General features: G+C 46.9%; 8 protein-coding genes across 8 annotated transcripts; 5 read left to right on the plus strand and 3 right to left on the minus strand.

Annotated features, from left to right (window-relative positions):
• The first annotated feature begins 128 nt into the window (after positions 1 to 128).
• On the plus strand, positions 129 to 3,358 carry FOBCDRAFT_216107 (tRNA synthetases class I (C) catalytic domain-containing protein). The gene is made up of 4 exons (XM_031174602.3): positions 129 to 633; positions 685 to 1,472; positions 1,527 to 1,884; positions 1,931 to 3,358. Exons 1-4 carry the CDS (start codon positions 286 to 288, stop codon positions 2,954 to 2,956), a joined length of 2,520 nt encoding a protein of 839 aa, XP_031051387.3. The 5' UTR covers positions 129 to 285; the 3' UTR covers positions 2,957 to 3,358.
• A 414-nt stretch (positions 3,359 to 3,772) lies between these two features.
• Positions 3,773 to 5,763, plus strand: FOBCDRAFT_237249 (major facilitator superfamily domain-containing protein; the record flags this gene model as incomplete). The annotated part of the gene is made up of 11 exons (XM_059610123.1): positions 3,773 to 3,885; positions 4,069 to 4,171; positions 4,220 to 4,287; positions 4,337 to 4,408; positions 4,459 to 4,602; positions 4,655 to 4,706; positions 4,754 to 4,954; positions 5,004 to 5,191; positions 5,241 to 5,304; positions 5,352 to 5,439; positions 5,492 to 5,763. The coding sequence occupies 11 exons, from the start codon at positions 3,773 to 3,775 to the stop codon at positions 5,761 to 5,763; spliced, it is 1,365 nt and encodes a 454-aa protein (XP_059464234.1).
• Positions 5,764 to 5,834: 71 nt separating this feature from the next.
• FOBCDRAFT_216109 (uncharacterized protein) lies at positions 5,835 to 7,323 on the minus strand. Its single transcript, XM_031174606.3, has one exon. It carries the CDS (start codon positions 7,128 to 7,130, stop codon positions 5,904 to 5,906), a length of 1,227 nt encoding a protein of 408 aa, XP_031051391.1. The 5' UTR covers positions 7,131 to 7,323; the 3' UTR covers positions 5,835 to 5,903.
• Positions 7,324 to 8,629: 1,306 nt separating this feature from the next.
• On the minus strand, positions 8,630 to 9,190 carry FOBCDRAFT_269896 (uncharacterized protein; the record flags this gene model as incomplete). The annotated part of the gene is made up of 1 exon (XM_054703468.1): positions 8,630 to 9,190. One exon carries the CDS (start codon positions 9,188 to 9,190, stop codon positions 8,630 to 8,632), a length of 561 nt encoding a protein of 186 aa, XP_054559443.1.
• A 1,532-nt stretch (positions 9,191 to 10,722) lies between these two features.
• Positions 10,723 to 11,651, plus strand: FOBCDRAFT_216110 (uncharacterized protein). The gene is made up of 2 exons (XM_059609428.1): positions 10,723 to 10,969; positions 11,020 to 11,651. The coding sequence occupies exons 1-2, from the start codon at positions 10,859 to 10,861 to the stop codon at positions 11,497 to 11,499; spliced, it is 591 nt and encodes a 196-aa protein (XP_059466813.1). The 5' UTR covers positions 10,723 to 10,858; the 3' UTR covers positions 11,500 to 11,651.
• Positions 11,652 to 11,709: 58 nt separating this feature from the next.
• FOBCDRAFT_216112 (uncharacterized protein) lies at positions 11,710 to 14,335 on the plus strand. Its single transcript, XM_059609429.1, has 5 exons — positions 11,710 to 12,637; positions 12,689 to 12,864; positions 12,911 to 13,212; positions 13,258 to 13,463; positions 13,514 to 14,335. Exons 1-5 carry the CDS (start codon positions 11,759 to 11,761, stop codon positions 14,036 to 14,038), a joined length of 2,088 nt encoding a protein of 695 aa, XP_059466814.1. The 5' UTR covers positions 11,710 to 11,758; the 3' UTR covers positions 14,039 to 14,335.
• A 33-nt stretch (positions 14,336 to 14,368) lies between these two features.
• On the minus strand, positions 14,369 to 14,842 carry FOBCDRAFT_289053 (uncharacterized protein; the record flags this gene model as incomplete). The annotated part of the gene is made up of 1 exon (XM_031174610.2): positions 14,369 to 14,842. One exon carries the CDS (start codon positions 14,840 to 14,842, stop codon positions 14,369 to 14,371), a length of 474 nt encoding a protein of 157 aa, XP_031051395.2.
• Positions 14,843 to 15,516: 674 nt separating this feature from the next.
• On the plus strand, positions 15,517 to 17,215 carry FOBCDRAFT_128674 (cytochrome P450; the record flags this gene model as incomplete). Its single annotated transcript, XM_031174611.2, has 2 exons — positions 15,517 to 15,737; positions 15,787 to 17,215. The coding sequence occupies 2 exons, from the start codon at positions 15,517 to 15,519 to the stop codon at positions 17,213 to 17,215; spliced, it is 1,650 nt and encodes a 549-aa protein (XP_031051396.2).
• Between the last annotated feature and the right edge of the window lie 1,038 nt (positions 17,216 to 18,253).

An 18,253-nucleotide genomic window follows, 5' to 3' on the forward strand; every position in this document is an offset into this window, starting at 1 on the left:
AAATGATCATGGACCAGGCTATTGGACAGACCTCACGGGGACCTCAGGTGCTGGTCCCCTGTAGCTCCCCTGTAGCTCAGGGCAGGTCTCGGGTGACTCGAAAAGTGATCTATGGCGTCTTTCTCTCCCTTTGACTCGTCTGTGACTCAGGCCTCTCGTTGTTGACATTTGTCTTGTTCTAAGGTACATTACCTTGCCTTGCATATACACCTCCTTTTCTCCTCCTACGATACCCTCCCTCTCATCTCCTTTTCTCTCCCCTTCGTCTTCCCTTTTGGCGTCTGTATGAATCTCTTTCGACAACGTCTTATTCGATCCAAAATCCCCACTCCGTTCTCAACGCCCCGACTGCGACCCCTCCATCGATTGTATTCGTCTCTATCCAGCTCCAACACGAGCACAATGGAGTCGCTAAAGCTCTATAACTCGCTCAAGCCTGGCGCTCCAGTGCCGTTTGTTCCTATTGAGAAGGGCAAAGTTACCTGGTATGCTTGCGGTCCTACTGTGTACGACAAGAGTCACTTGGGCCATGCTCGCAACTATGTCTCTACAGACATTATTCGTCGCATTCTGATGCATTACTTTGGCTTTGATGTCAAGTTTGTCATGAATATTACCGACATCGACGACAAGGTATGAAGAAGTGCTCGCTAGACACTATGCGACTTGCCTAAACCTCTACAGATCATCATCAAGGCACGACGACAACGATTGCTCGAGCTCGAGAAGAACAAGAACTACACAAAGGACGAACTTCGAGATCTGGCCCTGGCCGCTTTCCGGGCATACGCCAAGAGCAGCCTGCCTTTGCTGCTAAAGGACGGAGAGGACATCGATGCGACCAACTATGCTCAGCGCAGAGAGGCAGGGTATGGACACGTGCTTGCGGGCGGCACCATTTCTGGTGAGGGAAAGCCTGGCGACGATGAGGCCAAGGTCAAAATGCACCTCAGCAATATGACTGCTGCTGCTGAAGCTATCGCTTCTGGCGAGATCTTCCCCGGCACCGACGAGATTCTATTGCCCTTCCTCGATTCGCTTTACAAGGAAACCATTGACACGAGGGATCAGACAATGTTCACAGATCTGACTCAGAGCATGGAGAAGCTATTTATGGACGACATGGATGCGCTCAACGTACTGCGACCTGACGTTATCACTCGAGTTACCGAGTACGTTCCCCAAATTGCCGATTTCGTCAAAAGAATTGTTGACAAGGGATTCGCATACGAATCTGAGGGATCTGTCTACTTTGATATCTCTGCGTTTGAGCAGGCCGGAAATACTTATGCGCGACTGCGTCCTGACAACCGAAATGACAAGTCTCTCCAGGAGGAAGGCGAGGGTTCCCTCTCAAAAAACCTTGGTGGAAAGAAGAATCCCGGCGACTTTGCTCTGTGGAAGAAGTCCAAGGCTGGCGAGCCCTTCTGGCCTAGCCCTTGGGGAGATGGACGTCCTGGATGGCATATTGAGTAAGTTCAAATGAACCAAGGCAACTGAGTAATGAGTTAACAAGTGAATTCAAGGTGCTCGGTTATGTGCAGTGATGTTCTAGGAGCAACAATTGACATCCACTCTGGAGGTATCGACCTGGCATTCCCTCATCATGACAATGAGTTGGCACAGAGCGAGGCTTACTTCTGCGAGCATGGTAAGGGCGAACACACATGGGTCAACTACTTTATCCACATGGGTCACTTGTCGATTTCTGGATCCAAGATGTCCAAGTCTCTCAAGAACTTCCAAACTATTCAGGATGCATTGGCTACGAACTACTCTTCAAGGGGAATGCGAATTGTGTTTTTGATGGGTCGATGGAACGATGGTGTTGAAATTTCACCGGATATGCGATTGCAAGCTGACAATTGGGAGTCAACCATAAGCGTGAGTATGACTCAGACCTTGATCTAACATGACTGACATATGGCAGAACTTCTTCATCAACGTCAAGGCATTGCTGGCGGAGGCTGGTATTTCACATGATGTCAAGTCTCTGTCTCTCAGCGCAGATGGCAAGGCCAGTGAGGGTCTCTTGGCTGAGCTCGAGCAAGCCAAGAAGGACTTTGAGGCTGCTTTGGTCAACTCAATCGACACACCAAAGGCTATGTCTGTCATCCTCAAGTTGGTCAACACTGCCAACGTGCACTTGAGAGACAACAAGGACGCTGATCTTGTGGCTCTTGAGTCTATTGCACGCTGGATCACCAAGATTGTGGGCATCTTTGGTCTTGATTCGAATGCTTCGCCGCCATATGAAGGCCTTGGCTGGGCCACAGTCATCGCCTCAGACGTTGAGCCAAAGACAGCCGTTCAGCCCTACGCCGAGGTCTTCACCAAGGTCAAGTCAGATGTTTCTGGCTTGTCTCTAGAGAGCGCCGAGATTTCTTCATTGCTTGAGCAAGACCCTACTGCTGAGTTCGAGTCGATCGCTTCTGGTGGCTCTCGCGACCCTGAGCAATTGGCTTTGCCTTATCTTCGTGCCGTCTCTAAGCTTCGAGATGAGCTGCGTCGCATTGTTTCTAACCAAGCACCCGAAACGAAGAAGGCTATTCTTTCCTTGACAGATCGTATTCGCGACGAGGATCTCACAAACCTAGGCGTTTACTTGGACGACAGACCTGACGGCCAAGCCTCCCTGATCAAGTTCATCCCCGCTGCTGAACTGATTGCTGCACGTGAAGAGAAGGCCGCCCAAGCTGCTGAAAAGGCGCGAAAGAAGGAGGAGGCTCGTCTTGCACGCGAGAAGGCCGATCAAGAAGCTCGTGAGAAGGCCAAGGTCAGACCCGAGGATCTCTTCAAGGGTGATGAGAGATACAGTGCCTGGGATGAGCAAGGACTGCCTACTAAGATGAAAGATGGCAGTGATGTGCCCAAGAGTCAATTGAAGGGTTTGAAGAAGCAATGGGACCGACAGAAGAAGGCGCACGATGATCTCAAGGCTAAGGGATTGTTGTAGAAATGGGAAGTGGTGTTGAAGTGGGTAACCTATCTAGTATCTAGAAGGAGGAGTTCGGGGGCGAAAACAAAAGCGTTTCAAGACTTGATTATTGCACATTGACATTTCTCACATGAATGGCCATGCCTGGCTGCATGTCGTCGCACGCTACTGTGATAGGAATGCAACACACATTGACTTGAGATGGGGGTTAAATGTCGTGATAGCATGGTGGCATTGAGCAAACAGATCCGGCACTTATACCCGGGATACTTGGCAGCGGAATATTAATGTCAGAATCTCGTTAGGCGGACTTCATATGATGGTAGGGGAGCAGGATATTTGTGTCTTTTGCGTGTATTTGGACTAGTTGTAAGCCATTTCTGCAACAGCATATTGACAGCTGAGTCCATGGGCATCTAGACTATTGCACAGGATGAAGACATGCACTCTAATATGACAGAATCTTTCAAACTGTAGCATTTTATGCATATCGATCAATAAATTGCCTTTCGGAAATATAGGTTGCAAGGATGAGCTCGTTGGTCAATTGCGTGATGGGCACTATAGATGGCATAAAACTCCACTATCCCACATTACACTCCAAGGTTCGGCGAACTCAAGACATCTTTACTTGTTAGGAATTGGCAATTGTTGTCTTTTACTGGTAAAGAGGCAACAGTGGAGTTCAATGGCGATGAGAAAGATCGGGTTATCGCGTGGGATGTCGCAGAAATAAAGAGGGCGATCGCCCGCGGAACTTGGCTCAACTTCTCTAGCAATTACCCTTTAACTGACAATCTAAGTCTAAGTTTTATCTTATACTTAGTCTTCAAAATGGAGAAGAACTTTGATGAGACAGTTGTTGGTAGCCAAGATGGTAGTTCCAGTGATCTGGAGCACATCGAAGTTGACTGGACAGAAGAAGAGGAAGCGAAACTCATTCGTAAGTAAGTAATAAACCATCCAGAAACTATGAGTTTTTCCCCAACACTAACCTTTTATCTCCGTTCAGGGTCGATTTCACTATTATGCCACTCTTAGTCCTTGGCTTTTTTGCCCTTCAACTCGATCGAGGAAACATGTACGATTACACCGATACTCGGCTATATACTCGACTGACACAACTCTAGTGGAAATGCTCTCACAGACTTTTTCATGGCTGATGTTGGGATTACTCAAAGTCAGTTCAACGTTGGACAGCAGCTTTTGTCTGCGGGTATTGTCCTGCTTGAGGTATGCTTCCAAAGTATGTGTGTTGATAAGGGTTGCTAATGATGATAGATTCCCAGCAACTTCATCCTCTACCGTGTTGGGCCCGCCAAGTGGATTGGATCCCAGATCATTGCATGGTAAAGTAGACCCAATGTCTCCTTTCTGATATTGTCTAACGTCTTACAGGGGCCTCGTTGCCACGTTTCAAGCCTTCCAGAAAGGTTTGGGCGCTTTTCTTTCCACTCGACTTCTTCTTGGGTATGTCTGTCTCTCGATATTTTGCGAAATATTTTCTAATACTTGATTAGTCTTTGTGAAGCTGGATTTATCCCTGCAGGACTGTATACAATTACTCGATGGTACAAACGTGATGAGACCAGCAAGCGATTCTCCATCTACTTCCTGGGTAACATGATTGCCTCTGGAGCATCAGGTCTCATTGCATATGGGATGTAAGCATGACTTAAGCTATCTAAATCTTGATTCCCATGCTAATCATGGCAGTCTTCACATGAGAGGTGTTGGTGGACTCGGAGGCTGGCAGTGGCTTTTCATCGTAAGTCAACACAACCTTAGCCTATCTATCTAAACTAACAATACTAGCTTGAGGGTATCTTCACCATCCTCGTTGGAATTCTCTTCATTCTGTTCTTCCCCGACAGTCCCTTCAACCCCGTCTCACTCTTCAAATTCGGTGTCTTCACTGAGAGGGAGAGAGAGATCCTAACGAAGAGAATTCTGAAGGATGATCCTTCCAAGATTCACGCAAAGCCAAATGTCACTAAAGAAGAGTTTCGCAATGTGGTATGTATCTTATTCGGTGTATCATATCGCAGTGTGCTGACGGCTGCAGATGACAAACTGGAGACTCATTCCTCATGTTCTACTTACTATCAGTGCTCTCGCACCCGCTACAACTATGGGCTCCTACTCGCCAAGCCTTGTAAAGTCATTTGGTTATGAAAGACTCAAGTCTAATGCCCTTGTGTCAATTGGATCTTGGGCCCTCGTTGTGACCAACCTACTATGGGGTTATCTGGGGTAAGAAACACCAATTCATCATTTGAGACCTTGTGCTAACTCCTTCCAGTGACAAACTTCAAATGCGTGGCCCTCTGGTTGCATTTGGAATCTTCATGTTCTGGGCATTTACAGTAAGCAACTCTTTTCAAGACTTACTCATGCATTGCTGACTCGTCAGATCGCTGATCGTGTCATGGTGTTTTCACCCGATGGACATACGCGATTCGCTCTGTTGACATTAACACATGCTTTCGGATGGCAATGGCGTAAGTTGAACCACATAGTCGATAGATTCACATTATACTAATATTCTCATAGATCCCCTTAATGGTTCTTGGATGTCTCTCAACGCTGGTTCCGCTGGAGAGAGATCCATCACCATGGCCATCCTCATCATGTCAGCCAACACATCTGGCATTATTGGAAGTCAACTCTTCCAAGAGCGCGATGCTCCTCTTTACAAGACAGGCTGGACCGCTATCATGGCTCTGGCTTCGGTTGGTCTTGTTATGGCTGTCGTTGCGAACTTGCAGTACTTCTTCCTCAACGGCCGACGGATAGGTCGCAAGGGATTGAAGTATAGTCCTTAGTTGGGTGAAAGAATATTCACTTGCTAGCCAGGTCACAGCGTTGGTTGGTAGTGGAAATATTGGAACTTGACTGTCTGAACTTTTGATCAATTATTAGAGAATATCATTAGGGAATCATGGACTGGAGAACAATTCTGTGTTTACTTGGTCTCCTTCTTAGCGTCCTTCTTGGCCTCACCAGCAATCTCTTGAGCCTTCTCAGACTTCTTCTCCAGCACCTGTCGCAGCTCCTCGACGGTCTCTTTGAACAGCTTCTCACCCTCTTCCTTGTGCTTGTCCGCAACCTCGCTCAACTGCTGCAACTTCTCCATGACCTCGCCACCGTTGGGGATCTCCTTGATGTACTTCTCAATATCAACCCAGCCACCAGTGAGCTCGTTACCCTTGGACTTGACCTTCTCAGTCGCATCCTTGACGTACTTCTCTAGGTCGCCTAGGTCGCCAGAGTCGACAGCAGACTTGGCGCGCTTGAACAGCTCGGCGGTGTTACCCTCCTTGAGAGCGTCGGCGTTCTTCTCGATAAGCTCCTTGACCTTGGGGTTCTTGTCAAGGTAGGGCTTAGCCTCCTCAAGACCCTTCTTCCAGGCCTCGTCGCCGAGCTTCTTGATCTGCTCCACCTTCTCCTCGATGAGCTTGCGGGCCTTGCTTATGCTGGCGGCACTGAAACCTCCAGCAAAGATGTCCTTGACCTGCTTCCAAGTCTCGTCGACCTGCTTCTTAGCCTCGGGGCCATACTTGTCACCGAGCTCCTTGAGCTGATCGACGTTGCCACCAAGCTTCTCCTTGACTTGGGGATGGTTGTCGATGATGTCGCTGATTGCATCACCAGCGAGGTTGGCGACCTTCTTAGCGAGATCGGCGAGGACATCGTAGGCCTTTGAAGCGGTCTCGAGGCTCAGGCCAGACTTGGAAAGATCTTGGAACTGCTTGTAAGCATCGTTGACGAGCTTGTCGGCCTCATCCTTGTTGTTCTCTCGAACCTTCTCCCAGTCCTTGAAGGCAGCATCAACGTAGGCGCGACCACCGGGGATCCACCCAACGTAGGAGTAAGCAAACTCCTTGATGTAGTTCACAGCCTGGTCGGCGTCGGGAGTGTTCTTCTGGAGCTTCTTTGCGGCAGCCTCATATTTTTGCTGGGCCTCCTTGGCAGCCTTGTTGATACCTGAAGCAGCACGGCCAGCGGGTGTGTAAGAGTAGATGCCATAGAAGATAGCTGAGCCGACAAAACCACCAGCGATACCGGAGGCGAGATGAGCGCTGCTCGATGAAGACGAGGCTGTAGATTGGAATCGAACTTGGCGAGAAGCGCGAGAAGCACGTGCGGCACGAGGCACAGTTGATCTAATGAGAGGGCGAGCGGGAAGCATTGTGTCCGAATGGTTGTTATGAGATGGAGAATGGAGAATCAGATTGTAGTGAAGAGGGGAAAGATGTGAGGATGAGGGGAGGAAAAGGTCGAAGATGGCATTTCGAAATTAAGTAAATAACTTTTTGCAATTTGTCTAAGGAATGACGTATTCATACGATCACGACGCAAACAAACCACAAGCTAGAGCTTCAGGACCAAAGCTCCGGAAACGTGACGTCAATGACGCTCATATGCGGACATTGCGGGGTGAGTTTGGCGTTCCCCACATGAGACCAAGACAGTCCAATTGGCCAATTGCGTTCCATATCTCAAAACTCAATGCATGCTCAAGATCGAGATCCTTGTGCAGTTCCTGGTTTGATCCTCGGGTCTAGAGCTGAAGATGATCAGGGGCGCTTTCGTTGGTGCTGGTTTAGACGGGGCCGGGATGGGCCGCGGATGTTACGTCACGACTACCTAAGACAACAGCTACACTAAGAAGGGGAGGCAAGAAAACTTGGGACCTCTTTTCTAAGTGAGGAAAATACTGAGGTAAGTTTAGGTTATCTTAGCAAGCCTCTAGACCAGTTTATTTTCGCACCCTGATTTAACGTCAGAAGTTTTCTTGCTCCCTGGGGACTAACAACCAAGCTCACCAAGCTCAGCTACCAAGGTCTACCAAGGTTAACATCGGTAGATCGGCTACACGATAAAGAGCCGCTTATTCAGGACTAATGAGTTCGAGACTCTTTAAGGATTCTCGCTTGATGGATAATCCCTACGTGGTAGTTATGCTCTTGGGGAAGTTGACTTTTACTTCGTTGTCATTTTAGGTTACCCTGGAGATATTTGCTCGGCATTTTCTTAAGTTAAATATGCGTCTTTGTATTTCACTCGCGCACCTTTAACATCTGGAATATTGAGGTGAGGTAGTAGTGAAGACAATTCGGGTAGAGTAGTTACACATTTTTTGAGCCAAAGGCTTCAAAGGTATTGATTGATGGTTAAAGTTTATGACATCTCAACGAGACATATCAAGCCAAAACTCTGAAAAAGCCCAACTGACTTCAGCTTTTAGAAGGAAATATGCATATAGCCTAAACAAAGATAAGCCTCCCAATTTAAACATAATAATAAGCTTTTATAATGACTTAATTAGTAACCTTATTTGCAGCTGTCTAGCGTATAAGAAGTCGTCCTGATCCTTCATTGCTAGAAGCAGAAGACCAAAAACCTCTTCTCAAATTCTCAGAGTACACAACAGTGTAGAGAAATAAGTGAACAGGACAGATCATCCAATCTAGCTTTCAGGATAAGCAGATAGACTTCAATACAAAAGCTTAATCCCCCAGACGTAGCCACTAACGAAGTCACACTTGGCATGAAAAACCACAGTCAAAATCACATTAAGTTCCCTCGAAGAGGGCTTCAAAGGTATAAGATTGTCAATTAGACCCAGCTAATACTCCTAAGACAGTAACTTGGACTTTACTAAAATATGCGCACTAACTATTGAGCTTAATTGTGATCTGGAGTCGACTGGCTGTGTGCAGAATGCTGTGCCGATGCGGCCTCATCGGGCCAGTGTACAGGGTCTGTGACGAACGACCTGGGGTTGTTGACTTCCTGATTTTGTCTCTCCAACACTAAGTTAATCGCATCGTGCAAATTGTGAAGCCTGTCGCCGAATATCGCGATGTTGCCTGAGAGCTTATCGTAATGGGTCGCGAGGAGTTTCGTTTGTCGAGCAAGTTGGTCAGGGCAAGTCAGTGGACGTCTGCTGATGAAGACAGGATGATGTCTTACATCACCTAGGGAGAGGTAGGTTCGACTGCCATGATCGGTCATGCCCATCTGCGAGGGAGCAGCAGGAAGCCTGTCATCGTGGGATTCTTCGTAGTCCTTGTATTGGGAGTTTGCGCTTGGAGTCTCACTCGCCATAGGGGATATGCGATTAGGAACTGATTCACTGTTGGCGGGCGTAGGAGAGCTTGAGACCACAGAACGGCTTGAGGACATACACATGGCCGGGCTTGAAGCAGACCCCTCACTGGGGTGGCCATTAGAAGATTGGCTCATGTTTATGGATATTTTGCCTGGAGATGTGGAGATATTGTGTTTAGTTGAAGACAAATGATGATAACATGAAATTTCCTGTCCAAAAAGAAGAAAAGGAAGAGCTTGTTAATGGTGGATGAATATGGGAGAGGATATTATAATGGGGAAGAGCAGAGAAGCATGAAAAGGGAAGGCACAAGGGAAGATTATATTTTCTACTATTACTCAGAATTTCAAACCGAGTGCTTTGCTACTTGTATTAGCTTTCTAGAACGTGTGGTTTCTCCTATAGTAAGAACAGATTGTTTGATATCGGCTCTTTCTTCTCTGTAGCAGAAAAGCTTGTAGGGATGGCCGGGTCTTTCTTACGTGGCTCATTGAGCAGCAAAGGCCAAAGAGAGATCTAAGGGAGGTTGAGCAAGCGAGGTGTCACCCTAGATGCCAGCTAACGTGTAGCTCATGCTTTGTAAATTTGATATTCATTGGTTTGAGAGTCTGCACACCTTCAGAGAGGGTACATTGATGGCCTTGGGACGATAACCTTTTCTGATGCGATGGATGCCCCTTAAGTTCTCGTTTTATGTGTAAGTTGTGTCTAAAGCTGAATGGCAACCATCTCCCATGCTGCAGTTCTCTCAGGGCCATATCTAGAACCTATATAGGCCTTTTCTGCTAGATGGAGACACAAATACAATAGTAAATTTAGTGACTATCTGAAAGCAATTTGTGCGAAGTATGTCCGGTGGTACTTCGGATTAGATTGAGCCTTGACAGAATTTCTTATCGTTGGGGAGATATAGTAAGAGGATGTCAAGCTTGAATGTTACATTCTCGGGAGCATGGTATCGCTGTACCGATTGTGTTCCATGTGTTAATTATAGAGACTCTGAGCATAAGACGGAGCTTTAACGGCTAAGGGGGCAGGAAAACTTAGTCCGTTCATCCTAAACGATAAAAATATTTAGATGAGTTAGCTAAGCTTAGGGGACTTTTTAATAAGTTTATCTTAGCACTATATTTAAAATCTGAAGTCTTTTTGCTCCCAGGGCTAGGGTATCTTTTGTAGCATGAAATCCGAGGACTCTGCTCCATATGAAGTGTGCTTGACTCAGGTCCCATGTCGAAGCCTGGTTGGCTAGCTAATTTTAGAAATTCCATGTTATTAGAAATATTTCCGGAGACTCTTTGTCGGTATAGATTTACGATATGGTCTATCTATTGAACTAGAAATACAGGCCGTTTTCAACCATAACTTTATCGAAGTAGTAATAAGCTTAAGTTTTACGGCGTGTCGTCTTCTGAAAGACGTCGCCAACTCAATCCAATTTCTGACGTCACTTCAAGTGGATATCATTACTTGACCACTGTAGATTCTGTAGGCTTTCAGCTAGAGTCACGGAATCCCATTCAAGTATTTACAATGTATAGCTAGCCTAGAAACTCCCTACGAGAATAAACATGACAAAGATAATGACCTTATGGAATTGATACAAGATGTTGTGGTGAAAAAGAAAATGATGTTCTGGGTGCTTCTAAATCGTGGTCTCCACACGAGATGAAGGTCCAACCGAGCCACCTACGTGGTGACATATATCTTCCACTATCCAATCGCCGACCGAGCAAATTTCTTTACCATTCACAAATCAATAACCATAAACTCTATCAACCGTCATATCATCAAATATTGCGATGGCACCTAAAGCCTTGACCCGAGAGACGACAACTGGCGCTGCGCTGGAGAAGGTCCAGGGAGCCATCCAGAGCCCGACGACAGAGGTGATTCCCAAGCCGCCTTCTGACGTAAGTGAATCTGATACAAAATGAACGCCATTATACTGATAGAATTACAGCTCGAGGAACTCAAGGCTGATTGCGATTCATTCACTTTCACATCATTCACCACAGAGGATGCTTTTGTGCTGGGTAACCTTCTCTACGCCCGTCTTTACCCATACGCTGTCGAAGGCAAGCCGACGGTGATCTCAATTGCCCTTGCAAACACCTCCCAGGTTGTTTTCCAAACCGTTACCGGACCTGGCACAGCTCCCGACAACGAGCAATGGGTTCGCCGTAAGAGGAACACAGTTCTCCGATTCGGCAATAGCACGTGGTTCATGCACAACAAGTTCAAGGGGGATGAGGTTGCTTTCGCTGCCAAATATGCCATTGCAGATTCAAACAAGGGTGACTACGCAATCCATGGTGGAGCTATCCCGATTCGCGTCCAGGGAGTTGAAGGGATAGTTGCTGTTGTCGTGGTGAGCGGGCTCAAGCAAGACGAGGACCATGGGGTTATTGCCGATGTTATCAAGAGCAATTGGAGCTGTTAGATAATTTCATAGGCACGAATCTGTCAAGGATGCTCAAGGTATCCCTGACGCAGCGGCCGACCGGATTTCCTACTACGGAGTGCCCGTTCCCGCTATATATGCACCAAAACAAATAAAGTTTATGCAGCTAATGAAACCGAAATCCACACTAGCGTGCCGAGACAAACTAAGTTAATCACTCCATGCATGCCGAGCATTGAATTCAATAGTCTATCATATCTTTATCAATATCTAGAGTAGACACAGCTCTACGGCGACCATGAACACGACGAAATGGAGGATCTCAAAGGCTTGTCAAGAATGTCGCGCCAAGAAGATCAAGTGCAATGGGGAGACCCCCTGTCAAAACTGCAGCATGAGAAATCTCAGTTGCGTCTATCGCGAAAAGGCCCGTAATCGGACGCGCAAGGTCAAACCGCGAACTGCAGCTTATGAGACTATAATGTCTCACGATGCCATGGAGAGCACGTCTCTGGAACCCTCCGATGAAGGAACTGTGCCGCCTACGCCAAATGCCGACGACGCGGCATCTGTCGGACCTACAGGATCAGCAATGGACAGTGAACGCAGTTTGACACATAATAGTGTTGCTGCGACACATCGCGCATCACCGTCTTGTTTCCTCCAGCTTTACTATGGCCCCTCATCGAATTTCGCCCTACTCAACTCGATCTATCACCAAATAGCAGGAACATGCCCAAATGATCCTCCGTCACGCTCTGGAATTGTCGAAGAAGTTGGTCCGGGTCTAGACCTATTCAGTCATCGGAGACTATTCTTCGGAGATTTGGCCGACAACCAACGGCCATCATCAGTACCAGATGACTGTTCAGCAATGTTGATTGACCCAGATACTGCTCATCGGCTACTCGAGAGATATCTTCTGACCTATTGGCACGGTCTTCCCATCATGAGTAAAGACCATTACCGCCGTCGCTTAAGTGCCCTATATCAACCACCAGGTATCTTTGATTATGATGCACCCGAGACTATCATCATCATGCTGGCTGTAGGACTGGGAGCTTCAATGACAGGCGAAGAAGCCATTGCAGACTTTCTTTTTCAGAAAACCAAACAAGGAGTTGCCAAATTGGATGAGGTTGTGAACATGCAGATGGTTCAGATACACCTCTTAATGATAAGTCATACCTCCTGAACTTTGCTCTCATATAAGCTTACACACTCTCACGCTCACTTCCAATCTGAAAGAGCAAGGCCAAACTCAGGTTTCTTGCATGTCGGAACTGCATGCAGAAAAGCAGTAGCAGCTGGTCTACATAAGGATGGATGCTCACGCCCAGGATACACTGAAGACGATACAAATCAGCGAAGAATAACATTCTGGAGTTTGTTCTTCTGGGAAACGTATATTTATTAATTATCCACTTTGACCACTACTGACATGGTACAGATGGCAATGCTTTGTCCTTGGCCGACCTAGCTCGCTTCCTGACCCTGGTTCGATCATACCACTACCGAAAGGCCAAAAACTACTAAAGTCTTTGGTCACTCTATCACGTATCATGGACAAGTGTGTAAAAAAAATATATAGTCCACGGCATGACTCCCTGTTGCCAGTCTGGAATGCAGCCATCGAGATCCGCCGCGAACTACATCAGTTTGCAGAGCAACAACTCAAGGATATGAAGTTTGGTCTTGTTGGAGACCCCAGCACAGGAGAGCTCGGTGTGTGCCAAGCTATGGTTTCAACAAGTAAGCCAACACAATTCATCTCATGAACCACACTAATCGAGATAGTGTACCATCATACACTCCTATTAACATTCCGCCCCTTTCTCATCTTACGAGCAAAACTGAATCACGACCGTGCTGCTGCTACTTCAGCAGAGAATCTACAGATGCCTCCGCCTTGGCTCGATAGCGCTTGCGAGTATTGCTTGGAAGCAGCGAGGAATTCCGTTGGGTTCTTAACGGGCTCATGTGCCACTAATATTCTCTGTCGTGTACGCTTACCTCCCTTGGCTCGGAGTCAGAACCGGCTAACAGAAATCAGGATATCAAGTATCATGGCTTCTTTATGGAGGGAGCATGCTACGCTTTGGCTTTCGATATGCTTCAAGAAAAGAAGACAGCTCACCGCAATCTGCCCTGGATTCACTCTGGTCTAAGATGCCTTCGCTCCATGATGGGATCAGCAGGAGTAAACGCCGGCCAGCTTCCAATAACAATCGCCTCAATAGAGCAGATGGTCCGATCTGCCGGATTTGAACTGAAAGATCCAGTAGACACGAACCAGCAGAAGCAGCCCCCGCAGTCCACGCTCCCTGGATCACCAGCACCTGTCTCTGTTGCAGGTGGTATGAGGAGCGAGCCTGCGTTCACCTTCCCTTCCATGCCATTCGGATTTGATGTCACTGGTCAGATGAATGGGAGTTCGAGCTCTCCTGCTGGCGCTGCATCAGAAGATATGGCAGATTTCACAGCTGCTGATGTTGGATGGGATATTGATTTTGGAACTATGAATATGGAGGCGTTTTTGTCTCTCGACTCGGCAGAGGCTTTCAACTTTGCTCCATGAGTACACGACTGCATTCCTGTATTTTATCTAATTGGGTTGATTTTCTTTGCTGATGTTACTGGTCAGTCCTTGGGGCGTTTTTAGACGCATTGTCGCTGTAAAAAGCGCTGGAAGGTGGAATTGCATTGGGATGGTCGGGACCACTACATAGATGGATAATGACGGGGAGGCTACTGACTGGAAGGACGTTGAGCATGGAGAGGAGCATTGAATTTCTTCAGATATACCACTAACTACGTACCCCTGACTCATGAGAAAGGGCATCGATTCTTGACAATATCACTCGCATAAGACTATCAAGCTATCACACTATCCCTCCCCTTCGAGCTGTTACTCATTCTGAAGAGCCAAAATCGCAGACAAGCCTCCAGCGAAGGCCAGAAGCCCCCGAACGATATTCATCCATCTCCACTTCTTCAACAAAGCTACGACCTCATCACGGCCAACTTTCTCCTGCTCAACGCTACTAGCAGCAATATCGTTGAGTCGATTGTTTGTGGCCATCATCCCAAGCACCGTCCAGGGCAACTGAGACACTGTAGCGACAGCAGCAACTGCCCAGAGTGTACGTTGAGCGGGGACAAGATAAGCAACTATTCCAGAGGATGCACCTGAGAATAGAGCGAGCGGGACAAGAGTCACCGCCCCGCGGGTGTAGAAGTCCTTGAAGAAGGGTGTATTGATGGAGGTAGGCTGATTGTAGAGAAGAGGGACTGTGAGGAGTGAGGAGCCAAGGTTTATTCCCGCGAGGACAAGGCTCGAGGTAAGGCCAAAGACTTGAAAGGTTCGTACTGTAGAGTCCATTTTGATTGTTTATTATGAGTTATTTTAACAGGTGAGTCTTATCTCTGAAGTTGAAGTGAGGAGATATCAAGGCTCTTTGGCTAGTGTGATATGTAAGACCGGCCTCGTTAGGTGCATGTGGCTTGCTGCAATATCCATCATAGACTTGGAGACGATGCCTCAGAACTACTCCATCTATATCCGTGATAATGCCATCTATCATATGATAGCCGGCTTCGTCGGAAAGTTTGACTTTGGCTGATAATGAGGTGTCAATGTAACCATATCATTATGATGAGAACTCAAATTCCTCGTATTCGGTTTATCATGAATTTGAAGAGCAACATGATTGATGAACGAATATGTGTACACAGGCATGAAGCTGAGACCAGAGCCTAGCAGATAGGATATATCGCCCTGAACCAATTACAAAAAATTGACGACCTCGACGTCTTCATACTGACCTATCAGACAGCTCCAAACCCGAGATCGAGTTTAAGGATGCTGATCCCGTCTAGTGCTGATACAGCGACGCTAAGATGTCGACTTAGTCGGGATAATTCCACTTGATGCAACCAATCACGTAAACTCTATTTCCCCTAATTTCAGTCAAGCGAACATGGTGTCAGCCTCCTGAACATTCTTAAACAGAGAGCTTTCCCTCAGTAAATTTGTACAAGTTTGTTGTTGAGACAATGGAGCTGTCTTCGCTTTACCAGACCGCCTCGGCGACGTTTGGCTCTTTGCCGGTGGCCTACAAGTTCTTATGCGCTGTCCTGGTGATTTTTGCATTTAGTAAAGCATTTTCTGGGGCTGAGAGGAAGGGGTATAAGAAGAATCTGCCGAGATATGCTCCCATTGAACTTGCGATTGCGAGTTATATCCTTAGTGGAGATGGCATAGGTCGACGAATCTTGTAAATCGCATTCTCTACAACACTAAGAACTTAGCTAATTGTGATGTAGTTCAGCTTTAAGCCGCTATGGAGGCTCTCTGTTCGGTCTTACTTCAGGACATCAGATCTTTGTCGACTTGCCCGGCGTAGAACGTCTCTTAGCCCAATCTCATCACACTTTCAACTCTGATCCGGCACAGTACTCACTCTGTACCCTTGTCTTTGGCAGCACTGATACTCCAGAGCTAAGAGCCAAATTCGACACATCACTGAAGGATCTTGTTCCTCCTCTTGAGCGAACTTTTCTGAATGATGCCGCTTCGACAGCCAATGTTGAAAAGTCTCGTGTAGCAGAACGAGGTGCTTCACTTGTCACGTTCTCCTCTAATCCTAAGGATATGGCACGATGGGAGCTTTCTGCAGGAATCAAGGTCCTTCAGCCAGAGACACTTGATAGTCCGGGGAAAGTCGAAGCAAACCTGCAGAGTTTGACTCGAGATTTTGGAGCATGTATGTCTGTTCCTCTTATCTACGGCCAAGACATACTGGATCGGAATCCTCGGCTGCTAGATGACTTCTGGACCTTCGATAATGACCTATTTCCACTACTCATGGTTGGCGTTCCTAAGTGGGCTCCATTCAGAATAATGCAAGATGGCCTCAAGGCCAGAGCCAGAATCATCGATAGTCTGGAGGCAGTATACAGACGAGTCGACCAATATGAGAAAGGAGAGCCAGTTGATCTTGGTGCCGACATGTCAGATGTTGGTATGATGCTACGAGAACGAAACAAGATTTACAACAGAGACGGATGGACGTTTCCTGAACGTGCTGCAGCGGATCTTGGTACTTTTTGGGGTCTCAACGCCAACGCTCAGCCTGTGTTGTTCTGGTTCTTGCTCTACGTTTATTCGACTCCAGGCTTGCTTAAACGAATCAGAGACGAGATCTCCCCCTATGTCACCTTATCAGATGGTGCCATACCCGAGATCAAGTCAATGGACTTTCCGAGTCTGTTCCGGAAGTGTCAGCTCTTCAAGGCTTGCATCTTTGAAACATATCGCTTGGTCAACGAGCCAACATCTATTCGCTATGTCACTCAACCCGTCAGTCTCAACGATGGGAATATCAAACATGATCTTCAAGAAGGAACATACATCAGCGTTCCTCTCGCGCTGAAGAACAAGAACCCTTCGATATATGAGGACCCTGACACTTTCATCCCTGATCGTTTCCTTGATACAGACCCTGAAACAGGAAAAGCCATGGCACGATACGGAAAGTTGAAGCCCTGGGGCCTTGGAGCTGCTATGTGCAAAGGTCGAACATTTGCAGAGAAAGAGATAATTTCTCTTGGGTCAGCTGTTGTTAGTCTTTGGGATATAAGTCCTGCAGAGGGAGAGTGGAAGTTGCCTGCTATGATCCCAGGAACTGGAGTTAAGAGACCGGTCAGTGACATACGTGTGGTTATAAGCCGCAGAAGCCCTCTCAAGTCATAAAAACATGCGTGAAGCCGAGAATATTCGATTTGGTACTCGGATGAATCACATGGAAGATATGTTGCCTAAACGAGACGAATGATACTCACTCCTAGCAAACTCTATATGTTCAGATATGAAATGAAAGTTTTCAGTCAGAGATTATATTATATATGAAAATTATGGCACATTTTCGGTCACAAGTTTAATTATACAGTGACACAAAACGTAATAAATGTGTAGTAGTATGACCAAGAGTTCAAATAACTCGGCTTCATTATTCATTAATCATTATCGTAATCCATGCTGTCGTAATATCGTGTAAAACTCCTTCTAGAACCAAATTCCAGCTTCTAAACACCATACTTCATTACTCTTCGTCATCGTCTTCTTCATCATCCTCATCGTCTTCCAAGGTAAAGCACGCCACCTCCCTAGAAAGGAGCAAATTTTCGACCTTCTTGAAGATGGCCGTTCTTTTTTTTCTCAAACTTCTTGCATTTCTTGCTGCTCATTGCGCCCAGAGTTCCATGCGTGTCATGGAGGTCTCATGGCTAACCGTGCTAAGTCCTTGTTCGATGTTCTTTTTGCAGTCCGCAAGCTTTTGGATTTGAGTTTCCGCAGAATCTCGAATCTTGCGGGTCATGTCCAAGGCCTTTGGGACGTCAAGGCAAATGCAGAAGTTGATGACATGACTCATCAACATGGACAGGTGGTCCATGGTGATGGGCTGTCGGTGAACAGCAATATGTCAAATTTGTTTGGCTGAGTAGAGAAAAGAGGTGAGGATGAGGCCACTTCCTTGACAACGACTGAGCTGCTGGAGTATTTCCCAGCGCTTCCTAAAGTAGAATGCCCAAGCATTTAGTTCTCCTGCTTCTGGGCATGACCACTGCGTCTCTTCAAGGATGTCTGGCATAGCCTCTTGGGCGAAGTTAAAGCAGGCATGTTCCAAGATAGCCTGGATTCGCGTGAGAATGAGTGTTTGTGTGCGAATGGGAACATAGACGTGAAATCCAGGAGCTTTGACTGGCAGAACGTTTGCGATAGGTGTGCCTG

This window comes from Fusarium oxysporum, chromosome II, assembly GCF_013085055.1.
Source record: "Fusarium oxysporum Fo47 chromosome II, complete sequence".
NCBI lineage: Eukaryota > Fungi > Ascomycota > Sordariomycetes > Hypocreales > Nectriaceae > Fusarium > Fusarium oxysporum.

What these genes read in the sequence shown, in the direction of transcription:
- FOBCDRAFT_216107 (XM_031174602.3), top strand. Translation starts at nt 286, where the DNA reads ATGAATCTCTTTCGACAACGTCTTATTCGATCCAAAATCCCCACTCCG. An exon ending in TTACCGACATCGACGACAAG is followed by an intron (nt 634 to 684) that starts GTATGAAGAAGT and finishes AAACCTCTACAG; the next exon opens with ATCATCATCAAGGCACGACG. An exon ending in CGTCCTGGATGGCATATTGA is followed by an intron (nt 1,473 to 1,526) that starts GTAAGTTCAAAT and finishes AGTGAATTCAAG; the next exon opens with GTGCTCGGTTATGTGCAGTG.
- FOBCDRAFT_216109 (XM_031174606.3), bottom strand. Translation starts at nt 7,130, where the DNA reads ATGCTTCCCGCTCGCCCTCTCATTAGATCAACTGTGCCTCGTGCCGCA.
- FOBCDRAFT_216110 (XM_059609428.1), top strand. Translation starts at nt 10,859, where the DNA reads ATGGCACCTAAAGCCTTGACCCGAGAGACGACAACTGGCGCTGCGCTG. An exon ending in TTCCCAAGCCGCCTTCTGAC is followed by an intron (nt 10,970 to 11,019) that starts GTAAGTGAATCT and finishes ATAGAATTACAG; the next exon opens with CTCGAGGAACTCAAGGCTGA.
- FOBCDRAFT_216112 (XM_059609429.1), top strand. Translation starts at nt 11,759, where the DNA reads ATGAACACGACGAAATGGAGGATCTCAAAGGCTTGTCAAGAATGTCGC. An exon ending in AGTTTGTTCTTCTGGGAAAC is followed by an intron (nt 12,865 to 12,910) that starts GTATATTTATTA and finishes GACATGGTACAG; the next exon opens with ATGGCAATGCTTTGTCCTTG. An exon ending in CCACTAATATTCTCTGTCGT is followed by an intron (nt 13,464 to 13,513) that starts GTACGCTTACCT and finishes AACAGAAATCAG; the next exon opens with GATATCAAGTATCATGGCTT.